The sequence below is a fragment of the Bombus terrestris genome, chromosome 13 (assembly GCF_910591885.1).
Source record: "Bombus terrestris chromosome 13, iyBomTerr1.2, whole genome shotgun sequence".
NCBI classification, from domain to species: domain Eukaryota; kingdom Metazoa; phylum Arthropoda; class Insecta; order Hymenoptera; family Apidae; genus Bombus; species Bombus terrestris.
The window spans coordinates 6370305-6391854 of NC_063281.1; the positions used below are offsets into that span (position 1 = coordinate 6370305).

The window sequence follows — 21550 nt, forward strand, 5'->3', positions numbered from 1 at the left end:
CTATTCGTATTCAATATTATAATTAATCGCGATGATTCAATTCTACATATGAACATTCGACTATTTAAGTAACTCGAAGAAGTATTAGGAAATGATCAAAACCTCCAAGAATTAATATTTTGTCTGAGACGTTAGACGATATTACAACGACGAGCTCGTAAATTTAGTATTAAATTGAATCTTTTCTTATATGTGTCGTGTCTTTCGATAACTATTTTCATCAATTTCAGCATTCGTATTATTATTCGATAGGATTTGAAAAACTGTGGAAGAGAAGCCAATGTATTTTAATTATTACAACTTGCTATATTAAGCCTTGCAAACATCTTTAGCAAATTTTTCCTACGTACATGATACGTCGTAACTTTGCATGAATACAGAATTCCGATAGGTTAAATGTTGCTGTGATACGTTAGATGAATTGACACAACATGAAGTCAGCAGGTGGCTTAATACTTATGAACGGGAGTGTGTTCCTCGGTTGACGTAGGATCACTGCCACTGTACGTCGTTGCTATTTATACTCAAGCCGTTGCATTGTTAACTGGACTGTAACCTACGAGACTCAGTCTGAATCTTATTATATCCTACTAGAGAACGTCCATTGAATCGCGGAATGCGCGTCATACTTTGTCAAATTCTTATCTACCTTGGTATGGCAGATGCTTTTGTCGTTGTCCTACTTAAGTTTGACTAGAACAGTTAATTTATTTTGTTATATTTAGACATATATGTGCAATGTATTAATAAATATTCATGTACAAAACCGAAAAATCAACACAATTCTATTACATGTATACATGTATATGTGTATTTTTTGGTTATGGAAATGCACATTTATGGCTTCAAGTTGACTTCGATTACATTTCTTAATATCAAATATACGTGATTTGAATGGAATATGTTAGCGGTGTCGCATTTCCGAGACGATGCGACGGCAGACAGCTCACTGATATTTAGTCTTACTATAATTTATGACTAGATTGCGGATTTTTATGCATTTATGAAGCAAAAACGCACACCTTGCATATAATATGCAAAAGTACATAAAATATCCAGAGTAGAGTATTTACTGTAACATTTGATAAATGAAACAAATTTTTATTCAAATTACATTTCTTTAGTTATGTTCATAGAAACAGAAATACATAAAATTCTGCGACGTATTTATGGCTGGGCTGAGAGCTCGATAAAGACCTCGGCACGATAATTTGAATGTTCGGAAAGTCCATAGTCGGTGACTCTTTTTGGTAACCGGACAGCGAGAAACGTCACTATACTTACTCAAGAATCATCGATAATTTAGCTAGAGAGACTTTTGTATTAACGTGATTTGTCTTTAATATATGTATGTACACGTACGTATGTGTCGATGGTACGTTTCGTAAAAGCTTTAGGCGTTAGGAAGTCTTCGAATATTTGGTTATACGTATATTTATTTATATTTATGTCGCTTCTTTATCTTCGTGATTAATTTGGGAGGTGATACACTGCCATTGGCGTAATTGTTAGTCATATTATGGAAAGACTGTCTTGTACAACATGAACTTCTACAAAAATAAAACGATTACGAAGAAGCGGATGTTTCATAGTGAATAAAATTAATTTTCCCGATAATTGATTATTTCTATCTTTTAAATATTATTTTGTGGAATTGAAGGCTTTCCTAGATAGTTGAGGAAACATAAGAAATTCGTCAAAAGAGAATGTAAAATAAATAATAAAATTTCGCGAAGCTCGGTATAAGTGTTTAAAATAACAATGGATTATTCGTTTGTTACAGGAGGAGAAAATCATAATGTTGAGGATTGGATCTCTATTGACCATGTTGGTCTTCATGACCACCATGAAGATCGTCGTCTCGAATCGTTGTTTGGTAACGCGCGAAGGTAAATTTTAGCCTAAACGTTTTGTCTGACCACTTACGAACCCTTTCTCCTTGATCGCGCTTCACAACCGCGACTTATAACCGCTATAAGAATTTAATTAGAGGATTACTATTTTGACAGAAGACAATCCAAAGAGATTGATTCACATGGATGGACAACCATTGAATCTTAACTTCGAAGTGTCTGAAAGAGTCACCCACAGGTTGGCCACGATAATCATGAAAATTTTCTTGACCGAGGTACTTGGCTATTCGGGTGTGTCTATCTTTGAAGTGGAAGACAAGTTCATGCCGAACGACACTTTCGATAGATTGTCTGGCGATATAACGTTCAATAATCAGTAAGATATACTGTTTACTCTTGTACTATAGATACTTATCTTTAAAACAAAGATTTATTTACAATTTCAAGAAGTTGACATATCTGTGATTTTTCGGGTTTCCATCGTGTCTTTGATAGGTACACTTCGCTTCGAATTTTCGAGAACATTCCAGTATAGTCTTTCAACTTCGCTAAAAATTTCTTCCTCGAAGAGATTCCATATCGCTTCTTCAGTTTCGCTGACACAGTTTCTTCCCTGAAGAAGTGAACTGAAACGATCATGAAACGTCGGAACAAAGAGCAATTATCAAAAGTATCGATCGAAAACCGAAGAGTCACTACATATGTCATCTGATAAATATAGAGAAAGTTTAAAATTTGAGATAAGTGTTCGAATGCATGAGCAACTATAATTTTACAAGGAAATTTCAAGAGATTCGAATTCCAATCCCAAGAGAGATTCAAAGAGAAACAGTGTGACATTGACAAATCATTAATTTCTTCGAACAGAGTTCCAATGGTGAACATGGAGGTGTGGATTCCGACACATCTGGACACGATGTCGTTGCAAAATTCACTCGACGTGAAGGAATGCGGATCCATTGCTCCGCCGGGTCATTTCGGTTGGTTCGTTCCCGTTGCGTTATCGAGACCTGGCGACAGTTGGATAATCTTCACTAAACGTGAAACAGCCGCACGTTTCGATGTGGACGAGTTCACGTTGGACAACATTCGAAATTTCACTATAAATCCAGCCACCAAGGCTGACTACTGCCAGCAATCGTTTTGTCAAGATGGATTGTACATTCCCGAGTGGTGTCAGGGGAAACCATGCGCTCTATTACTGACCAGTTACGGCAACATTACTGGCTTTGTCAAGGATCACATCGACCAGTTGAAGTTATACGTCAAAGTGGCCTGGGTAGGGCCGAACTTGAAATACGTGACCGAAACTTTGACCAAGGAGCTGTTGCTTATGCGAAATGTAACGCATGATAGGTATTTATTTGGCACATTTCTCAATGAATGAACGTTGCGGCTGGTCCCAGTCGGAACTTTTATTTTTACGGAGATACAGTGTCGCGCAAAAGTCTTGGACTATCGAACGGAAACGTTTTGTTTTTACGAATGACTGGAAAGTGCTTGATATTATTTTCAATTTGATATTACCTTAGAGGTATAGATGAGTTATTATCTCGAGACTAATTTCAATTAATTACTACTATTAATGATTTATATTTTAATGCCGAATAACGTAATAAATTCCGTACCTTTGGCCATTTTATTTTTGATATTATAAAAGCTTGACTTCGTTTTTAACTTTCTTTCCCCTTCTAATTGATATCATACATTTTAAGTGATCTCACACATGGTTTATCACACTTGAGTTAGCTTGAATCAGTGATCTATTTATTGCAACGTTTCTAACGTTAATAAGTGAGAAATAGTAGAGAGGTAGTACGCAAATCTTTATTACCATATAATACTACCTAGAAACATTTTCTAAAAGTATACTTAATTTCTATTATAACGTTGATGACCTGAGACCATTGCGTAACACTGTATCCGAAGCACAACACAGGTATTTTGCATAAGATTTTGCGTTTTACGATTAACGATGAGGAAAAGATATAATATAAATACAATTTCGTAAATGTTTTATTGAAAAGTTGCAACAAAAATACGAAATAATATCGAATTGATCTTTTGCCCGAATTAAACGTTAAACGAACATTAACAACGATGAACAAATCGAGGAAAATTAATTTTTTAGCTTCAAGATCGTTAGATATCGAGCTTTTTATTTGCGGTTTTACTGTAAATTAAAAACTTTATCAGACCAAGAATATATATGTATGTATTGTATATATAAAAACGCGTAATACTTCCAAGGCGGACTAGTCACACATATTCGTTTGTACAATGCGTACAATGCGTTTTTACGCTTTATTGAACGAAAAATCTAACCGATTATCGTCCAAGATTTCTTTTTTTACTTTTGCTCGTGCCAAGACGATTGTGGAAAAAAAACCTGTGGCACCTTGAATTTCCATAATTCTTTCACGATATGCGGTGTTTGTGTATATTTAATTTCCTACACAAGGAAAATTTCATCGAGCCCGTTTCGTTATCGTTGTCGAACGAAACGTTCAGCTGATCGAAAATTCGTGTTTACTCGAGGTCAATATTATTTCCTCGATGACCGTGTCGCGCAATAAACGTCGCCTCAAAATAGAATCAGACGCCGAAAACATGTTGTACGCGCAAACATTTTACGTTTCTTTTATTATCGACCAACCGTTGCAGACATCGTTGTCCTGCTTTTATTTGATCGTCTCGAAAAACACGCGTCTCCATTTTACGTCTTGTTTCGTATTTGATCGCGTACAAGAAGGCGTATTCTCATTTTTCAGATCTCTGGTCTTTTTGCATTGGACGCCAAGCAGCGTGGTACCAAACGAGAGAGACTTTGTCACTGTCGAATTCGGCCGTTGTGGCACGACGAAATTAGAAATCGAATGCAAATACGAATCCAACAGGTTAACCAAGCTAGTCTGGAGTAAACTCGAGTACGCCGCGAAATTGGCATTCGAAGCGATTAGTCACGCGAAATTCACACGGGAAATGTACGAAGATCTGATTTATCGACACAATAATTTTTCTGAAACCGTCCACGAAGAACAAATCGCGTGTGACTGGCTAAAGGACAATCTGAACTATACTCTCAAAGAATGGATGCCGAATACCGCCGACAAGAATATTCTATACGTTGGTGGGATATTTCCTATGAACGAAGCTTTCTATTCGGGGAAATCGATATTAATCGCAGCCAGAATGGCGAAGGAGGCGATCAATATGAATAATACGGTCCTCGCAAATTACGATTTTAAAATGTTAGCTAGCGATGGTCAATGTAAGTCGGATATGGTAATGAGATCGTTCATCGATTACATAGTGCTCAATCAGTATGATAAGCTGATTGGTGTCTTGGGACCCGCTTGCTCGGAAACGGTCGAACCTTTGGTTGGTGTTTCGAAGCATTACAGAACAGCGATCATCAGTTATAGCGCCGAAGGATCGAGCTTTAACGATCGTACCAAATATCCTTACTTCTTTCGGACTATCGGCGAGAACAAGCAGTATAAGCACGTTTATTTGCAACTATTGAAGAAACTGGGCTGGAAGAGAGTAGCTTCGTTGACGGAGGATGGACAAAAGTATACGGAGTATATATCTTATATGCAAGATATACTTAGGGACAATGGAATTGCATTTGTGGCGAATGCAAAGTTTCCAAGGGAACGAGAGGCAGTTGTGATGACTAAGGTAACCATTCTTTTCTTTTTCAATTTGGAATCCTTCAATCACGAAGGTTGTCGCTATATCGCTATAAAATAAAGTATTCGATTATTTACACAATTAATTACACATTTTGACGAATAAACCGCAGTGATATGGTATATGGTAAAGGATTAGACGTATAAAACTAATGGAAAATAACTGTGCATGCATATTCATATGCTATTATGATAATGATGGGTAAAATTATCTATTCGTACGACTAAGATAGAAGGTTAGCCTTAGAGGACATTGAGCAACATTTGTAAATTTATTGAGACGATAATTTTTTTTTGTCTTTTGTCCTTGGTTTTCTTATCGAAAACGAATTTTAATAAGCATCGATTACGCTAATGATGAACAGAATAGCAAAAATTTAATGGCTGAATGTTAGTAAAGTTATAATCTAGTTCTTATCATTCGCTGGACATATTCAAGGAGAGGATTTTGGTTTTTTTAAAGATAAAAATCATTAATTAGTATACTGCTTTTATGATAGGCAACAAATTAAGTTTGATAGAGTTATTAAGAATGTTATCATTTCGCAGTATTTGCAAGATCTGAAGCAGAAGAAGGCAAAGATCATCATCGCCGATGTTTATGATCAAGTGGCCAGACAAGTAATGTGCGAAGCGTACAGATTAGAGATGACAGCTGTCCAGGTAATTTTATGAAAAGTCATAACTAAAACTTGTTTGACATAATTTTAAAATATTTGGTATACATTCGATCAGTTTCGTATACACTTTATGCTGTAAAGTAGTATATAGTTCGTCGTACATTTATCGTTAGTTTTGTAGATATGTATTTTCGTTCCTTCTATCTGACTTTGTTTATTGAAACAGCGTTTTGATAATAGTAGCATAAAGTTAACGCAAGAATTTTATCAAAATCACATACACACAAATTCGACAATTTCTTTATGATAACAATTAATCAGGAAAGATAGCCATTCTAAACACATACACGTATTTCATATCTCTAATTGGTTTCTCGTTAATCTCTATGCATAGCAAATAGACAGATTTCAAGCTCAACCTATTGAACAATTTGTACTATCATAAAATATCGTAACGTAAATCGTAAACCGACAACGATTTTACCGTTAGAGACGATTATAGAAAACGACAATTTGAATAAATTGACACGTTATATCTAATACAATTGTTGTTTCGTCACTATTCTTAAGCTCTTTTCTATCAGTCACAAACTTTACCTTTTACTTTACTTGTGTGGCCGTGACGCGTGTCATTTTATACAATTTCCAAATTCCATGTTTTTTTTCCTATTCTCGTTCTGAATGTCTGAGAAAACGATCAAATCATATCAAATTTCTAGAAATTGTTCGATCTAAATATACAGTCTAAACTATTGCAAGCTACGGCACCATCGAAATAGAAAACAAAGGCTACAATATCTCACCCTCTCTGAGTGTCTATGAAAACGATCGAATCATCAAGAAAATCTCAATTCCATAATTTTAACTCGATACTTTGGAATTGAAGGGCTACGTGTGGTTTCTGCCTCTTTGGCTTCGACCAGAATGGTACGATACGGACCGATTCAATAAGGAGAACGAAGAACAAGTGCCTTGTACCTCGGCACAAATGTTTAAAGCGATAAACGGCTATCTTGGTCTCTCTCATGCATATTTTGCCCCTGACAATGAAATTATGCAGGAAGGAATAACGGTGCGCCAGTGGCGCGATAATTACGAGAAGTCTTGTCTTAACCAGCAACAACCACCATCGAATTACGCTGGTTTCGCGTACGATGCCATGTGGACGTACGCTTACGCAATGGATCGGCTTCTCCGCGAAAATCAAAGTTACGTTTTTGACCTTCATAGCGAGCAGACTATCAATCGGATGACGGACATCATCGGTGAAACGGATTTCTATGGGGTACGTAGAAAATAATTGTAATATTTATAACAAATAGTTGTAAATAATTGTAACAGTTGAGAGTATATCGATCGTATTGCCGATCTTTCAAATATAACAGTACCCGCATTTAGGAAGTATCTACTTTTTCATGCGTCGTCTCATTTAAAATCGGATCAGCTGAAATTAATTTTCGACTTTATCAGGTTTTCGTTGCGACGCTAAAGTAGAATTTTGCAACGGCGAGAGCAGAGATTTAAAGAGAAAATAAAAGAAAATAAAATATTTACCGAGTAGTGATGTTAGCGAATTGAAAAGTCGTAATTTTACAGTATTTTCTTTTACACAAAACGGGAAAATAAACTGGCGCGTAATTTGCAAAATTGCCTTGCATTATGTCTCTTCTTGTATTACTAATTCAGTTACTATTATGCAAAAGATGCCGATAATCCATATCTTCCGTAGAATTCCACTAATAATAACTATACAAGAATGTCCTGGCAATATTTCGATCACGAAAGTATTATTCTCTTCATATATTATATCAGAAAATTTATTACCATTAGTTTACCATTAAATTGCCGTATAGGTGTCTGGAAGAATCAAATTCTTCGGTGGTCCTTCGAGATACTCTGTCATCAACATCGTTCAGTTCGTCAATAACAAAACTAATCTAGTCGGTAACTTCTATCCTAACGTATCGGAGACAAAGCACGAAGTCGTGGGTGGTACATTGGACTTAAACGTCTCAGCTTTGGTTTGGTTATCAAATAGTATGCCAGATGATGGCTCGGAACCACCTCAACGATGCGTCATCGCGGGCTTTGCAGATTTCGTGAACGTATCGTGTGAAGTCGCGTTTGTGATCGTCAATTTCCTTGGATTTGGTTTACTGGGGATACTGGTGATCATTGGTTTCATTGTCATCAAGAGAAAGTAAGCAATCAACAAATTTCACGTATTATAATATATTGTAATATACGTAATCTAGACTGTGAATTTTAATGCATCCATTTATCCTAATCTCCTTTTTAACAGGTACGAAAAGAAAGTGCGTCTGCACGAAAAGTACATCCAGTCTCTAGGTCTAGACTTTGCTCACGCGGACACGTCCGACTTAGATAAATGGGAGATACCTCGGGACAGGGTGGTTATCAATCGAAAATTGGGCGAGGGTGCGTTTGGAACGGTTTATGGTGGTGAGGCGTTATTCCCAGAAAAAGGTTGGCTGGCCGTTGCTGTGAAAACTCTAAAGCTCGGAAGCTCTACCGAAGAGAAGTTAGACTTCCTCAGCGAGGTAGAAGTAATGAAAAGATTCGAGCATAAGAACATAATCAAACTATTGGGCGTATGCATTAAGAGCGAGCCGGTTTTAACCGTTATGGAGTTCATGCTTTATGGCGATCTAAAGACGTATCTTCTCGCCAGAAGACACCTCGTGAACGATCAGAATTACGAAGATTCGGATGAGATTTCTAATAAAAAACTAACTGCGATGGCACTGGACGTGGGTAGGGCTCTCAGTTATTTGGCTCAATTGAAGTATGTTCACAGGTACGTTGAAAACTTTAACTTTCTAAGATAAATGATTAAAACAAGTAAAACATCATCTACTAAAAATTGTAAACAGTCTTAATAACTGGGTAATATATGAAACGGTCGACTTTGTTGTATCAATATTCTAAATCTCTCTTTTCGATAAACATTTCTGATGTATCATTTTAAATTTCAGAATTACCTCTTTCATATATGATCCTATCTTTTTTAATATTCGCTTATATAAACGCATATCTTTTTCAAATTCGCGCTACTAATAACTAATGATTTTATATTCACAACGCACGCATACTTACTGAAAATAAAATGTAATGATCGTGTATCGTGTGCAGACACTTCGATTTATCGTGGCTGCCAGAGAGTGCAATTATCAACACGATAATTATCTTTGCTTTGATGTCACGGATTAATTTTACTTTTTCAGAGACATTGCTTCTCGTAATTGCCTGGTAAATGCTCAACGCATCGTCAAACTTGGCGACTTCGGTATGACGAGACCTATGTACGAGAACGACTATTACAAATTTAATCGAAGAGGTATAACTATATCGATTTTATTATAATCTACCAGAAAAATTCACTGGCTTCGATTTCGCGAATGCTGATTAACAAACGAACGATTCTCGTTTTAGGCATGCTGCCAGTAAGATGGATGGCACCAGAGTCCCTGGGCCTTGGAATCTTCACTCCATCTTCGGACGTTTGGTCCTATGGCGTCCTTCTTTATGAAATCATCACGTTTGGTAGCTTCCCCTTCCAAGGGATGAGCAATAACGAGGTACTCACTTACGTCAAGAATGGGAACTCGTTGAGAGTTCCGAAAGGAGTCAAATTACAATTGTAAGATCAATCTATTCATTCTTTAGTCGCATCATACTCAGCCTTTATCGAATTTTAATAATTAAACATTCGCACTATTTTCCTATTTCACAGAGAAAATTTGATGTACTCTTGCTGGAGAACGGACCACACAAAGAGGCCAACAGCTCCAGAGATCGTCGACTTTTTAGCAACGAATCCCCGAATTCTATCGCCGTGTTTAGACGTTCCTTTGGCCAGCGTGCAAATCGAGCACACTGGACAACTAGAGATACAGTTAAACGAGAACATCAGAAAGTTTTCGTTGTCCTGGCCACCTGAAAGCTTTACGACTAGATCATCCACGTCGACATCCACTCCCGTGGCTATATCCAGCCCGCCTTTGTTGGACATCAGTGGTCACGACGACAAATTAAATCAAGACTCGTTATTAGGCACTGGACTTTCCGATGTAGAGAGTAGCAGGCCTCTGTTATCGAATTCCGACGAGACTTCGTCGGGTCCGCCGATGATTTTACAAAATTTCAAACGAAAGGACGAACCGGCGCACAGGTACGTCAACATACAGCCAGGAATGTCGAACAATCTCGATCATAAAAACGGCGGCAATGTTCAAGCGAAGGAGAGGGTAGATATGCTGTCAGAGAATAGGAAATTGGAGCACGTGTCGATTCTTTGACAGGAAAGGAAGCACGCGATTTCACGACAGAAATCGATGATGCACTTCTATAGGCGCGCCGAGGGCGTACTCGGAAAATATGCGAAGATATCATATAGGAAAACGAGCGTGTAAATCAGTTTGTGGCCATTGTTGTTTGAATCGAAACAGGCGTGTGCTTCCGAACGAACAGTATGCTTTTCGCGATGGTGAATGTGTGGTTTATTCGAACCTTATTTTAGAGTCGGAGAGATGCCCAATTGTATAGGTCGTTTGATTAACTGGAGATTAAAATCCTGCCGATTTAGTTATGGTGTATGAAATTTACCGTAGGTTCCAGTTACAAAGACGAGAAACGATCAGTTGGAGCGAGCGAAAATACCGGTATGATCTTTTGGTAGACAACTATTTTCGTTCAAACTACATTTGAGACTGATGTAATAGAAAAATTAAGTTACCGAACAGTTAACGCGACAATGTCGAGGATTTCTGAAAAGATCGAAACATGGTTACCTGTATTCCCACATATATTCGTAAAAAATTGAAAGTAAGCTCCTAGAATATCTCTATTTGCTTCCACAGTAAAGATATTTTAATAATCGAATATAACATCGAGCGGAGTATTTCATTATTGAAAGTAGAAATTTCCATTGTTTTCGCGCCGAGTAAGAAATAAACGAAAAAAGCGATAGGCTGCTTCGGTTAGATACGTTGTATTTAACGATAATCGAAAGGAGAGCGACAGATAAACGGATACAGTATCGTATTTATGTAAAGTGTTTCGTAAGCAGCATTTTCCTGTCCAAACATTCTCGATACTCGAGATATGTAGGACTTTGTACGATTTCCTTCGAAACAGACTGCATATCTTTCCAAGCAATCGTGTCGATGTTTAAATACTTCATGACGAAGTTGGCGCATTTTTGGAGGACAAAATCGAAGAAAACCAGAGCAATATTTTACACGATGGAACATTAAACGTTCACGCATGCAACCATGACATTTATATAAAAATAAAAACGTATTTTTTCTTCTTTATGCGAATACGTTCGAGAAAAGAATAATATGAAATTAGAAGAAGAAAACGAGGGAAAGGGACCGGTATGTCTCTTTGCGTTCCAAGTATACATATATATTTTTTGACCTATCTTTTATGCAATATATTCGTCGATTTGAGTCGAGAAAAGTGACTGCAGTATAATTACTTGATACTATGAATAACACTCGATCCTCGCTAGGAAAGCAAGTGGAATAGTTACTATTATTATACATGGTATTACAATTAGTAAAACTATTTATTGATTTAAGCCAAGATACTTTGATCGAGACTTCATTTTTTGTAAAATATATTTCATATATACATATATTGAATTCCTCTGACCGCGTGCTTCATCTTGTCGAAGCAATTTATTTTAGTGTTTAACGCGATTAGCGTTATAAGATAATGTAGCTCGAGACGGGTGAAATTTCCTGTTATTTAGGTGCAATAACATTAAATGTCTAGTAGAAACAAATTGTTAGAAATATATGTTAATATTATATTGATACGATCGATTACGCGTATGGTTGACAAATGAAAGACGAAAGTTTTAACAAGAACTTAAAACAATTGACATTGAGATGTCATAAGAATTCTCTAAGACTTCGTCGCAATTTTCAAGAGAAATTTTAATCGAATCTTCTTAAGAATATCTTATTGATCATCCTAACGTGCACAGACGTATACAGGTTGCTTGAATTTTAATAAAGTGCGACCAAAAATGATATTATCCTTTGTTACACGTTGTTACACTACGGTGTGTAGGATATTTCTTTATTAATGAAATATTATATTTATTTTTGTATTTATTAGAAAGTTCGTCATCATGCTCGTTCTTCGATTACCTTAGGTTAGTCGAAGGATCATACTATATTTTTTAGTTTTGATATCGACCACTTTTTAACAGCATTTTTGCTTTCTTACATATCCAAAGAATATGTTCCTAACGCTTAAATTCGACTAAAATCCAGGCATCATGCGATAGTATATAAATGTTATAAACCATCGCTATATTATCAAGTTGAGTTCTGTTACCAGAAATGACTGAAGAAATCAACACACAAAGTATTTTTAATCTTTCACTCTAATTCCAATTTTTAGTTGCTTCGTATCGTTCATTTCATCAAGTCATAAGATTCTTATACTACGCACGAAATTTTTTATTATTCGTTCGTATATCCAGTTTTCGCCACTATCGAAACGTTGACGGAAAAATGAAACAAGAATCAATCACGTTGCATGTTACATCGTTACATCACGTCAAACACGCTTATCATAGTACTTAGTGGTGATAAATTTCTCTTTTATTCTTTTCTCTTTTTTTATATCGGGCATAGATTAGACGATTATATAAATATTATAACGGGACGCTCGTTTTGACGGAAGTTGCAGAGCTTTTGTTCTACGTCATAGAGCATAGTAGAAGAACAAAATAGAAACTGCAAACTTTTCAGTCCGTATACACGAAGCAAGTGCCTCGGGTTTGGAAAGTGCAATCCTTCCTAAATATCTTTACACGAGAGAAATTGTTTACTATAATAAAATTATCACGATGTTATTTATTCTCGAATTGTATAGTTGTAATTTTATATTTGTTGCAAACGATGAAAGTACTATTCTGTACAGATGCTGTTATTCCTTGAGAAAATATTTATTATGCCTTCTTGAATTAAATTATATAGAAAACGATTTTACAATTTCTATTTTTTTACCCATATATTCCTGAGCGTCCTAAAACAATTCGTAAAATCCATGAGATTCGATCAGCGAAATCGATTCGATTCTCTATTTTGGTATTTATTTCTTTTGTGTTATTTCGACTCCCCCCCCCCACACCCTCTCTCTCAGATAAGATAATTCAAGAATGAAAATTTAGCTAATATTTAATATCTAATTATACGTTCTGTACAAGAACGTAATTGCTGTCGGTAATACTAGCAATAAAATATATGTTTGAAGAAAAAATGACAAAAAAATTTCGATGAATTACTGAATTTCGTTACCTTAATGTTAAATAAATAATCATTAAATAAACATTGAATAATATACAGGGAGTTTGACTATGTCAGAAAATTTAAGGGGTGATTCGTGAAGCCGAAATAAGACGAAAATCAAAAATAAAAAATTGCCTTTTCGGCTTTGCTTTTTAGTTATTGACAATTAAATATCGTCCAAAATATTCCTGCACGCAGGCAACCTTCCTTACAGAAGCGAAAAAGGCTCAGCCTACGCAACGAAGCGCACAGTGATCATCAAATCGAACGACACATAGGCGGCAGCCCACTCTATACAGCAAAGCAATTAATCTTATAACTGGTATAATTATTAGTAACATAATTATAATATAATAATAGCAAGTAATAAGAGCTAAGTAGCTGCAATTCGAACGGCGAAACAGGAATCGGGTGACGGTCAATCCTTGGATTTTCCGTTGAAATTTGGGGTTATCTCGTGCACGAGAGTGTATCGTGTAGGTTCGTTAGTTCTTTGAGAGATCGCGATTTCGTTCGTTTCGGGCATGCCGCGATTTTTCTTTAATGGTTTGATCGATCAAGGCTCCCCTTGTTTACCCATTTTTAAGGAAAGCTTATTGCAGTCATGTTAGAATTTATAACTTTATGATGTTTCTAAAAGTTTAGTGTCGCGAAAATAGAATGAATAGTTTAGTACGACTCGTATGTCCCTTTTGCAAGACACGAAATTGTATATACAATGTCAGTAGCTGTATTTTCGAGCTTTCGCAGGGAGACGCGGTCGCGACGAAACGCGTCAACGGGAGTCGTAAATTCCCGTTACGATTATAAGAATCGACACCACGAATAGATCGATCCCCTTATTTTTTGTGGGTTAATAGAGGTGATTGATGTGGTATAACACTGCGATTAACAAGGTTATAAAATTTGTATTTCTAACACTTATTATACTGAAGAGTTACACCGTTACAGATGATATAAATGTCGTAGACGATGCTTTGCTATGACATGCTATGACACTCCGATAGATGAGCACTGAATGTTCTTTCGTAATAGAGCAAGGCCCTCGTGACGTAGCAGAAATAGCAATTGAACAGACTAAGTATAGATATGTAGTGACTGCTCTATAGTGATGAGAACAAGTGAAGTTCGTTCTTGTGAGATTACGGAGGAAAGCCCATTGGTTATAGCTAACGTTAATAAATGAAAATCGGAGGAGGAAGCCTCCTACCGACGTGGCTCGGGGGTGACCTTGTTCAAGGGAAAAACTGGCTTTTCTGTTAGACAAATATCCACGTTTTCCACGTTGTAAGAACGTGCAATAAACCTAAGGACTGTCTAATGGTGTTGGGCCTTGACGGGTAAGACATGAAGGACGTCGCACAGACCGTTTCACGCGACATAACAGTAGCCTTATTTTTTTTTTCTCTCGTTCCAAGTTAGACAAATGTATTTTTGATACTCAATACTGCCAGTAGGGCTACGAATTATTGTAAGATGTTTATAAAAATCGATGTTATCATTGTGTAAGATATAAATATTGCGCGATATACATATGTTTTGTTTGAAATTTGGAAACATTCGTGTAAGCGTTGAGTGAATGACGAATGTTTTGTTTACTGCGTAGGTAATGTTTACGTTTCTTCTTTGTAGATCGCTTAACTTTCCGTACCGGCTTGTGTGACCCCCCACCGCTTTGGAAGTTGCGCAGCGAGACTAAGGTGCGAGGAGTCATTCTGTTGTCTTATTTCGTGCCGGCAACGTGGTTCGTGTTGAGTCAGGTGTGTAATGTATTCTAACCTATTGGTGACGCATTTTCGGTGATATCGTTTCTTCATTATCTTTTCGCTATCGTTTATATCTCATTATTAATAACGTTTAAATAATACGCGTTTATTTAACGATTCGTCTAACATTAAGGTAATGAAATTAAGTGGTTTCCTGAAATTTCTTATTTCAATTTTTCTACAGTCGTCTATTTATCAAACGATACTGTTACCGGTAGTTCCTATCGTAAGCTTTTGTAATAAAATTTTAGTTTGATTGTATTTGCATTTAATTATTTTATACATTTATTTTAACTTCGTTATTTTTTGTGCAGTTATTGGTCGTTAGCAGGGATAATATAGAAGTCACAGGAATATTAATATATGGACGCAATGACAATTAGTCATCAATCCGATGAAATTTGATAATGTTTCATTTTAACAATAATATTTTAAGTAAGACAGCTGTGTATGAACAATTCTATTGTCTTCTTATTTGAACATGGGTAATATTTGATATACAATTTATATTTATGAAATATTTGAATATATATGAAATCATTCTCTTATTTCAAACTAATTTTTAACGAATTATCGTTTTAAGGTAATCCGCGATATAGATAATGATTCTTGATAATTTAACAATAGCTTCGTGTAGACAGAGTTTGAAACATAGAAATCTTAATAACAATAGCTTGAACTAATTTCGATAGGTATAGTAACATTTACTTATCAAATTCAATTTTTTTTGCTATATTATGTGAATTTGCTACAGTTAACGTCATATACTTGCAATTTTGTAACTTGTACGTTTCTCATAGAGGTGGCGCGCAGTTAGATCCAAATACTTCAAACGAACGTTTCGCGCGCGTTTATATATAATAGTACTCTCTAAGGATATTTAGTTGTGAATTTTTGAATTTTTGCAAATATTTTCGAATATTTATAACACGCGACTATAGTGTGATAATGGAGTGTATATTTCGTATTCTAATAACGAACATTTACAATATAATTCTTGCGAATGATTGCATTGCATTCACGGTATTCATAAGCATTTGTTCAATGTCGAGAAATATTTTATAATTTTCAACTAATATTTTTTATACTTATTCCAATTTCTTAATAATAATCTTTTAAGTGTAAAAAAGCTAGCTGTATCTTCTAAATAAACGTTCGATAGGAAGAGAAGAAAAATATCGAAACGATATTTCCCTTCTTTTACACCCTCCCTTCGGCCGGTATTACAGAACTTTATTTCCAGAGAATATTTGTGACCGCGCGCAATGCGATGTTTGTCAGTTAGTTTGTGAGTCAGTGTTTACTACGCTTTAGTGTCTTTTTCAATATTTTCAAATCACGATAGTTTTGGTCAAATTCAATCAAATAATTACACACGAAAGTAATAAAATTTTATCAAACAAGTTTGTACGCGATATTAAAGTTCTTGTTCGCCGATCATAATTTAAGTGGTCACGGTAACGTAGTCTTTTATTTTTCTTTTTATGTATATAAATATATTTTTCGAACATTGGGTTTGAATATTTTAGTCTGTTACCTCAGGTGACTACACAAACCGGACTCCATTCCTTGGGCAAGATGGCTGTCAGATGTTTACACATCACTATTGCGGACCTTGAAGAGTCTCCATGACTTACCATAAATATTAGCAATTTCGTAGTTAATTTCCTTCAGACTAAACAGGTATTTTTTTAGTTGAAATATTTTTTAGATTTATTGTCCATTTCGAGAAAACACTGGGAAGCAGTTTTCCCATGCAAAATGCTACTCACGGGCGATCTTTGATCGGGGGCGACCAGCATCTATTCTTACTCACCAACCATTTTCTTGTCCAATTACAGACAATGACCGTTACCCTCACCTTCCTAGTCAAAATTGCCATCAACGAATCCGATGGTACTGTGCGCTAGACACACCCATCAATAGTTTTCCTCTGCGACAGCATCGTCACCGAACTTTAGGTTCTTCATCCTTGGATCAGTCACCATCTCTTGATTGGTTTTCCGTCCATTGACCAGTCATCAATTCAACTTGTTACTACAAAGTTGTTAGAATAAAGTGTATATTATAACCTGTTACTTCAGTTCAACCATCTCTATTATTCTAACTGAAATAGGAGATCGACCAATTCGTGGCATCGATTATGAAATCGTAACGGGAATTTACGGCTCTCGTTGGCGGGCTTCTTGGCAATCGCGTCTTCCCGCGAACGGTCGAACAAGCTAGTGCATTTCTCAAGAAGATAAAGTCTCTGTAGGATCTCAGGAATGTAAGTATTTTTATATATTGTATTTCAAGTTGTTCAATTTTTTGTATTTTGTTTGAATTATTGTTAATTATGAAATAAAGATGATTGATAATTTAGAAAGCTATAAATATCTTTTTTAATTGAAATAAAGTTTGAAAGTGTTAAAGTTCAATTACAATAAGACTTTCTGATGCACATAAAAATCACTGATGTTTTGATTTCAAACTTTTATATTAGAGTTTCAATTTACATACTTACTAGAGTTTATTAGAATTTCAGTCTTTATTATTACTATTGGTTATTATGTTTGTTTTATTATAGGCATATCACTGCTTCAGCTTCTTCATCTTCCTTGGGAATGTTCTAACAGTGGCTCAAAAGCCAAGAATGTAAGTATCTTTACGTATCGTACTTCAATTATATTTGTTCTGTATATTTTTCTTTGAATACTTTTTGTTTGATTGAAATTTTGGATGGTTAGAATCTTCTAAAGTTACTTTCCTATTAAAATAAATAAAGTGTTAATGTCTTAATATCGAATTATAAAACAAATGACAAACGTATTTAAAGAAATCATTAGATTCTTAATTTCTAGATTTTAAAATTTCATTTTAGAGTTTCAGTTTTTATACTTATTGAAATTTATTAGAATTTCAGCCTATTATTCCTAATGTTACCAATTTTAATAAACTTTTATTTTTTATTATCTCTTACTTTCCAAATAATTAGCAATCACTCATTGTATTTTGTTCTGTAACAGATTTTGCACAATCCCTATTTCTATCATTGGATTTTCAACGGTTCCTGTTTGATGTTAGTCTTCCTGGTGACATTGGCTGGGATAGCGCGGCGATTTGATGGCATAATGCTTCTGATCCTCTGCTTCTAACGGTGAGTCGCATGCATTTCTGTTCCTCCTGTCACTTAATCATGCTGTAGGATGAAAGGTCCAAATCAGTATAGGTTGTATTATATAGAAATTATATAGAAATTATATACAAATATAATAATATTGTATAATATTATATACAAATTATATAGAAATTTTTTGGGAGCATAGTGACTGCGGGTATTTTTTATACCCGTGTGTAGTAACTTCTTTTTTCATATTTGTTACGTTCAGTGACTCTCTACACAAACCAGGCCCATGCCGTGGGCAAGATGGCAACCAGATGTCCATACACTTTTACTGTGTACCCTCAATAATCTTATGGACTTACCATAAATCTTGGCATTTTCATAGTTAGTATGAAAAATTCCATAGTAGTGGAGAAATTGGATGCCCTCCGATCTCGTTGCTATGAAAGATGCAATTGTCACTCACTGATAATGACACATACAATATACGATACAATAGATAATCTTCAATTTAATCTTCTATTTTATGACAACATTAAGTCACATTCATTAATTTGACTTCAGATATTATAAACTTCAATAGAATTTAAAATATGAATCAAAATTCATTTTTTTTCGTACAAGAATGTGTGAAATTTTATATGCAAGAAGAAACTTCGTGTCAGGTAGATTTTCTAATCAAAGATAATTTTGAACACTGCTTCTGCATTTTCGAAAATGTGCTTCTACGAAGAGATTGTCTGAGATTATTTCTGTCTTGGCAATACATTTAGAGTCAATTATTCCGTTTCATCGAGTCTTGGTCTTTTTTCAATCCATGTTACTTTTTTCGTAATATTAAAATTTCAGTAATTTATTAAATGAATAAAGTAGAGTTGTTATAGTTTTAAACGAAGTAATAAGATATACAATAAAAAATATATTAGTCCGTTAAGTAGAAATTAGACAAACTAATCTTCCTTTTAGATCAGAATTTTCAGATTTAACCTTTTCCATGCCCATTGTCAGGATCTTATTCACGTGCCTAGGTGCTACTTGAATGGGAGAAAGACATTGGGCATGATGATCATAATTATTGCAAAAATTTCTCAGCGATTGACGATGTGCTAGTATACCGTGCACGACGTATTTTCCACATTGTGTGTGTGTGTGGTTAGGCTGTGGAATTGCGTCGTTTTTCTCATTCGCTACAACTTCAAATATTAAATATGTTGAGACATATATCAATTCATTTTATGTATCAATACAATCACAATTTGTGATAATATCATCCACACGATTAAGTGTAATCACTTTGTTAATATTGCTGTCAATTACAATTATAATTCCAGGTTTACTTACATTTAATTTAACAATACAATTTCTTTACGCGTGTTTTATCAAGTTTCGCGCAATGGTTACTAGCCTTCGTCAGTCGATTTCAGGAAAATGGTACGTAAATTAGAGCGTGCATGTTGTATGCTAAGCTCGGGTGTTGGAGGCGACCCGGGACGTCCTCTCTAGTATAGGTCCTTTGCGCCTGAGCGTTTGTGTGAGAATCATGGAGCGAGTGTGTTGGTGTGCTTGTTTTGCCATTTTTTAAATATAGGGCTAGGTAGCATAGGTAGAGTATACTTTCTGGTGTGTCTGCTTATTATAAGTAGGTAGGGCCGGGCAGGTTGGCACAGTCTCTGGTTAGGTAGGTGCGTTTTCGAGTGACCAACCTGTTTCTGGAAATCTAATTTGAAAAATCGACGGCGAAACTAGTACGAGTAGAGCATGCTCTCGTCTCTGGTTTTGCCCGAAACAAACGTTTGTCGCTCGAGCTACGCACATGCGAATGGTCAACGATTACTACTGTGATCGTTGATCAGTTCATGTGCACTTGAATCAGCTTCCGCGGCTTATATTTTTATTTTACCTTTATAAGTTTCATTTTTGTTTGAGGCTATAGCCGAAGAGGCCCGCCAAATTTCCATAGAAGTGGGCAACTACTAATGACTCCTCCCCATGTTCTGGGTCATCCAGAGCATGGGAAATCATTCTTGTTGCTACTTTGTCATTATGCTCGTTTTTAGTATTTGTAGCAGTAGTAGTAGTATTTTCTTTTTTTTGGCCGATGTATATATCAGTGCATCATCACATTGGGCAAATCGCGGTTTTTCTTATTAGTGTCGCGAGAGATTAATTGCGGGTTGAATTAGAGCAACGAAATAATATCGCGGCTTTTTATTTGTGTAGCGACAGAATGATTCCGGTTTGAATTCGAGTTGGGACAAAATGATAATCTCGTTTGCTTTAGAGTTGCGAATTATGATATCGCGATTATCTTCTGAAATTTTTATTATGGATTTTTAGAACTTCTTAGAGAATTATACGCATCAGAACTTATCTTGTTTTTTATCGTTTAAAATTAATTACAAAAATGTTAGTTTTTAGTTAATTTCATAGTATTGCAAGTTACAATATCAGAATATTTGAAGTAACTTTTCCATATAGAAAATAGTAATTTTCATTGAACTCACTTTAAGAGTTAGCGTTGCGATATTAATCCATCGCGATTGTACTTTCGAGCTATCGCGGGGAGACGCGATCGCGAGAATACGCATCAACGGGAGTCGTAAATTCCCGTTACGATTGCAATAATCGACACCACGAATAGTTCGATCCCCTGATTTCGGTTAGGGGTATAATAGGGGTGATTCAGTTAGTATAACACTGTGGTTTACAGAATTAAAGTATATATTTCCAACACTTAGTCTACACGATTAAATAGATATAAATTTATACGATGTATAACGTTCGGCTCGTCAGAAGGAAGTGCTCGTTTTTCGATGATTCCTTTGTCTCATTTCGAAGACGACCCCCACTATGCTCGGGTCACGCCACCGTTCGCGCCTATGATCACGTATGTCCGTTCTTGTGTGGAAAACGTAACGGACAAAATTCGACGTTTCGAGAGCTCGCTGCTTGGCGACAACTATGCGCTCGTCCATACATTGTATATGATCCGGCGGTCAGATAAGACGATCTGCCTGCGACACTGTAGGGCCGCGAGCGACGGTTAGAAAATACAGCCTGTGGTAAGCCTCGTGGCGTAACAAAATTCTTCAGGACAAAGGGATTGACTGAGGACGCATGTTAATACAATACCGTGAAAGTGAAAGACTATATTGGGTCCTTAGGTTTATTGAGGGTCG

The 21550-nt window shown here is 35.8% G+C and overlaps 1 protein-coding gene and 2 long non-coding RNA genes across 6 annotated transcripts in view; 2 read left to right on the forward strand and 1 right to left on the reverse strand.

Moving 5' to 3' along the window:
• LOC100646922 (receptor-type guanylate cyclase gcy-3) overlaps positions 1-13194 on the forward strand; it is a 39477-nt gene extending 26283 nt beyond the window's left edge. For all 4 annotated transcript variants that reach the window (XM_048411570.1, XM_048411572.1, XM_048411571.1 and 1 more), the window contains exons 2-12: positions 1784-1889; positions 2010-2229; positions 2721-3209; positions 4625-5537; positions 6098-6211; positions 7055-7453; positions 8022-8368; positions 8471-8986; positions 9414-9526; positions 9622-9829; positions 9923-13194. In XM_048411570.1, coding sequence (XP_048267527.1) covers positions 1799-1889; positions 2010-2229; positions 2721-3209; positions 4625-5537; positions 6098-6211; positions 7055-7453; positions 8022-8368; positions 8471-8986; positions 9414-9526; positions 9622-9829; positions 9923-10487 — 3975 coding nt within the window. In that variant the 5' untranslated portion in view covers positions 1784-1798 and the 3' untranslated portion in view covers positions 10488-13194. The remainder of the gene's footprint in view (positions 1-1783; positions 1890-2009; positions 2230-2720; positions 3210-4624; positions 5538-6097; positions 6212-7054; positions 7454-8021; positions 8369-8470; positions 8987-9413; positions 9527-9621; positions 9830-9922) is intronic.
• A 1212-nt stretch (positions 13195-14406) lies between these two features.
• LOC105666386 lies at positions 14407-19666 on the forward strand. The gene is made up of 7 exons (XR_002308305.2): positions 14407-14839; positions 15132-15259; positions 16808-16948; positions 17107-17534; positions 17835-17902; positions 18274-18404; positions 18637-19666. It is a non-coding gene; the product is annotated as an uncharacterized LOC105666386 (long non-coding RNA).
• Positions 17887-20349, reverse strand: LOC125386226. The gene is made up of 4 exons (XR_007226197.1): positions 19713-20349; positions 18734-18811; positions 18228-18446; positions 17887-18014 (listed from the first exon to the last, which is right to left on the reverse strand). It is a non-coding gene; the product is annotated as an uncharacterized LOC125386226 (long non-coding RNA).
• Positions 20350-21550: the final 1201 nt, after the last annotated feature.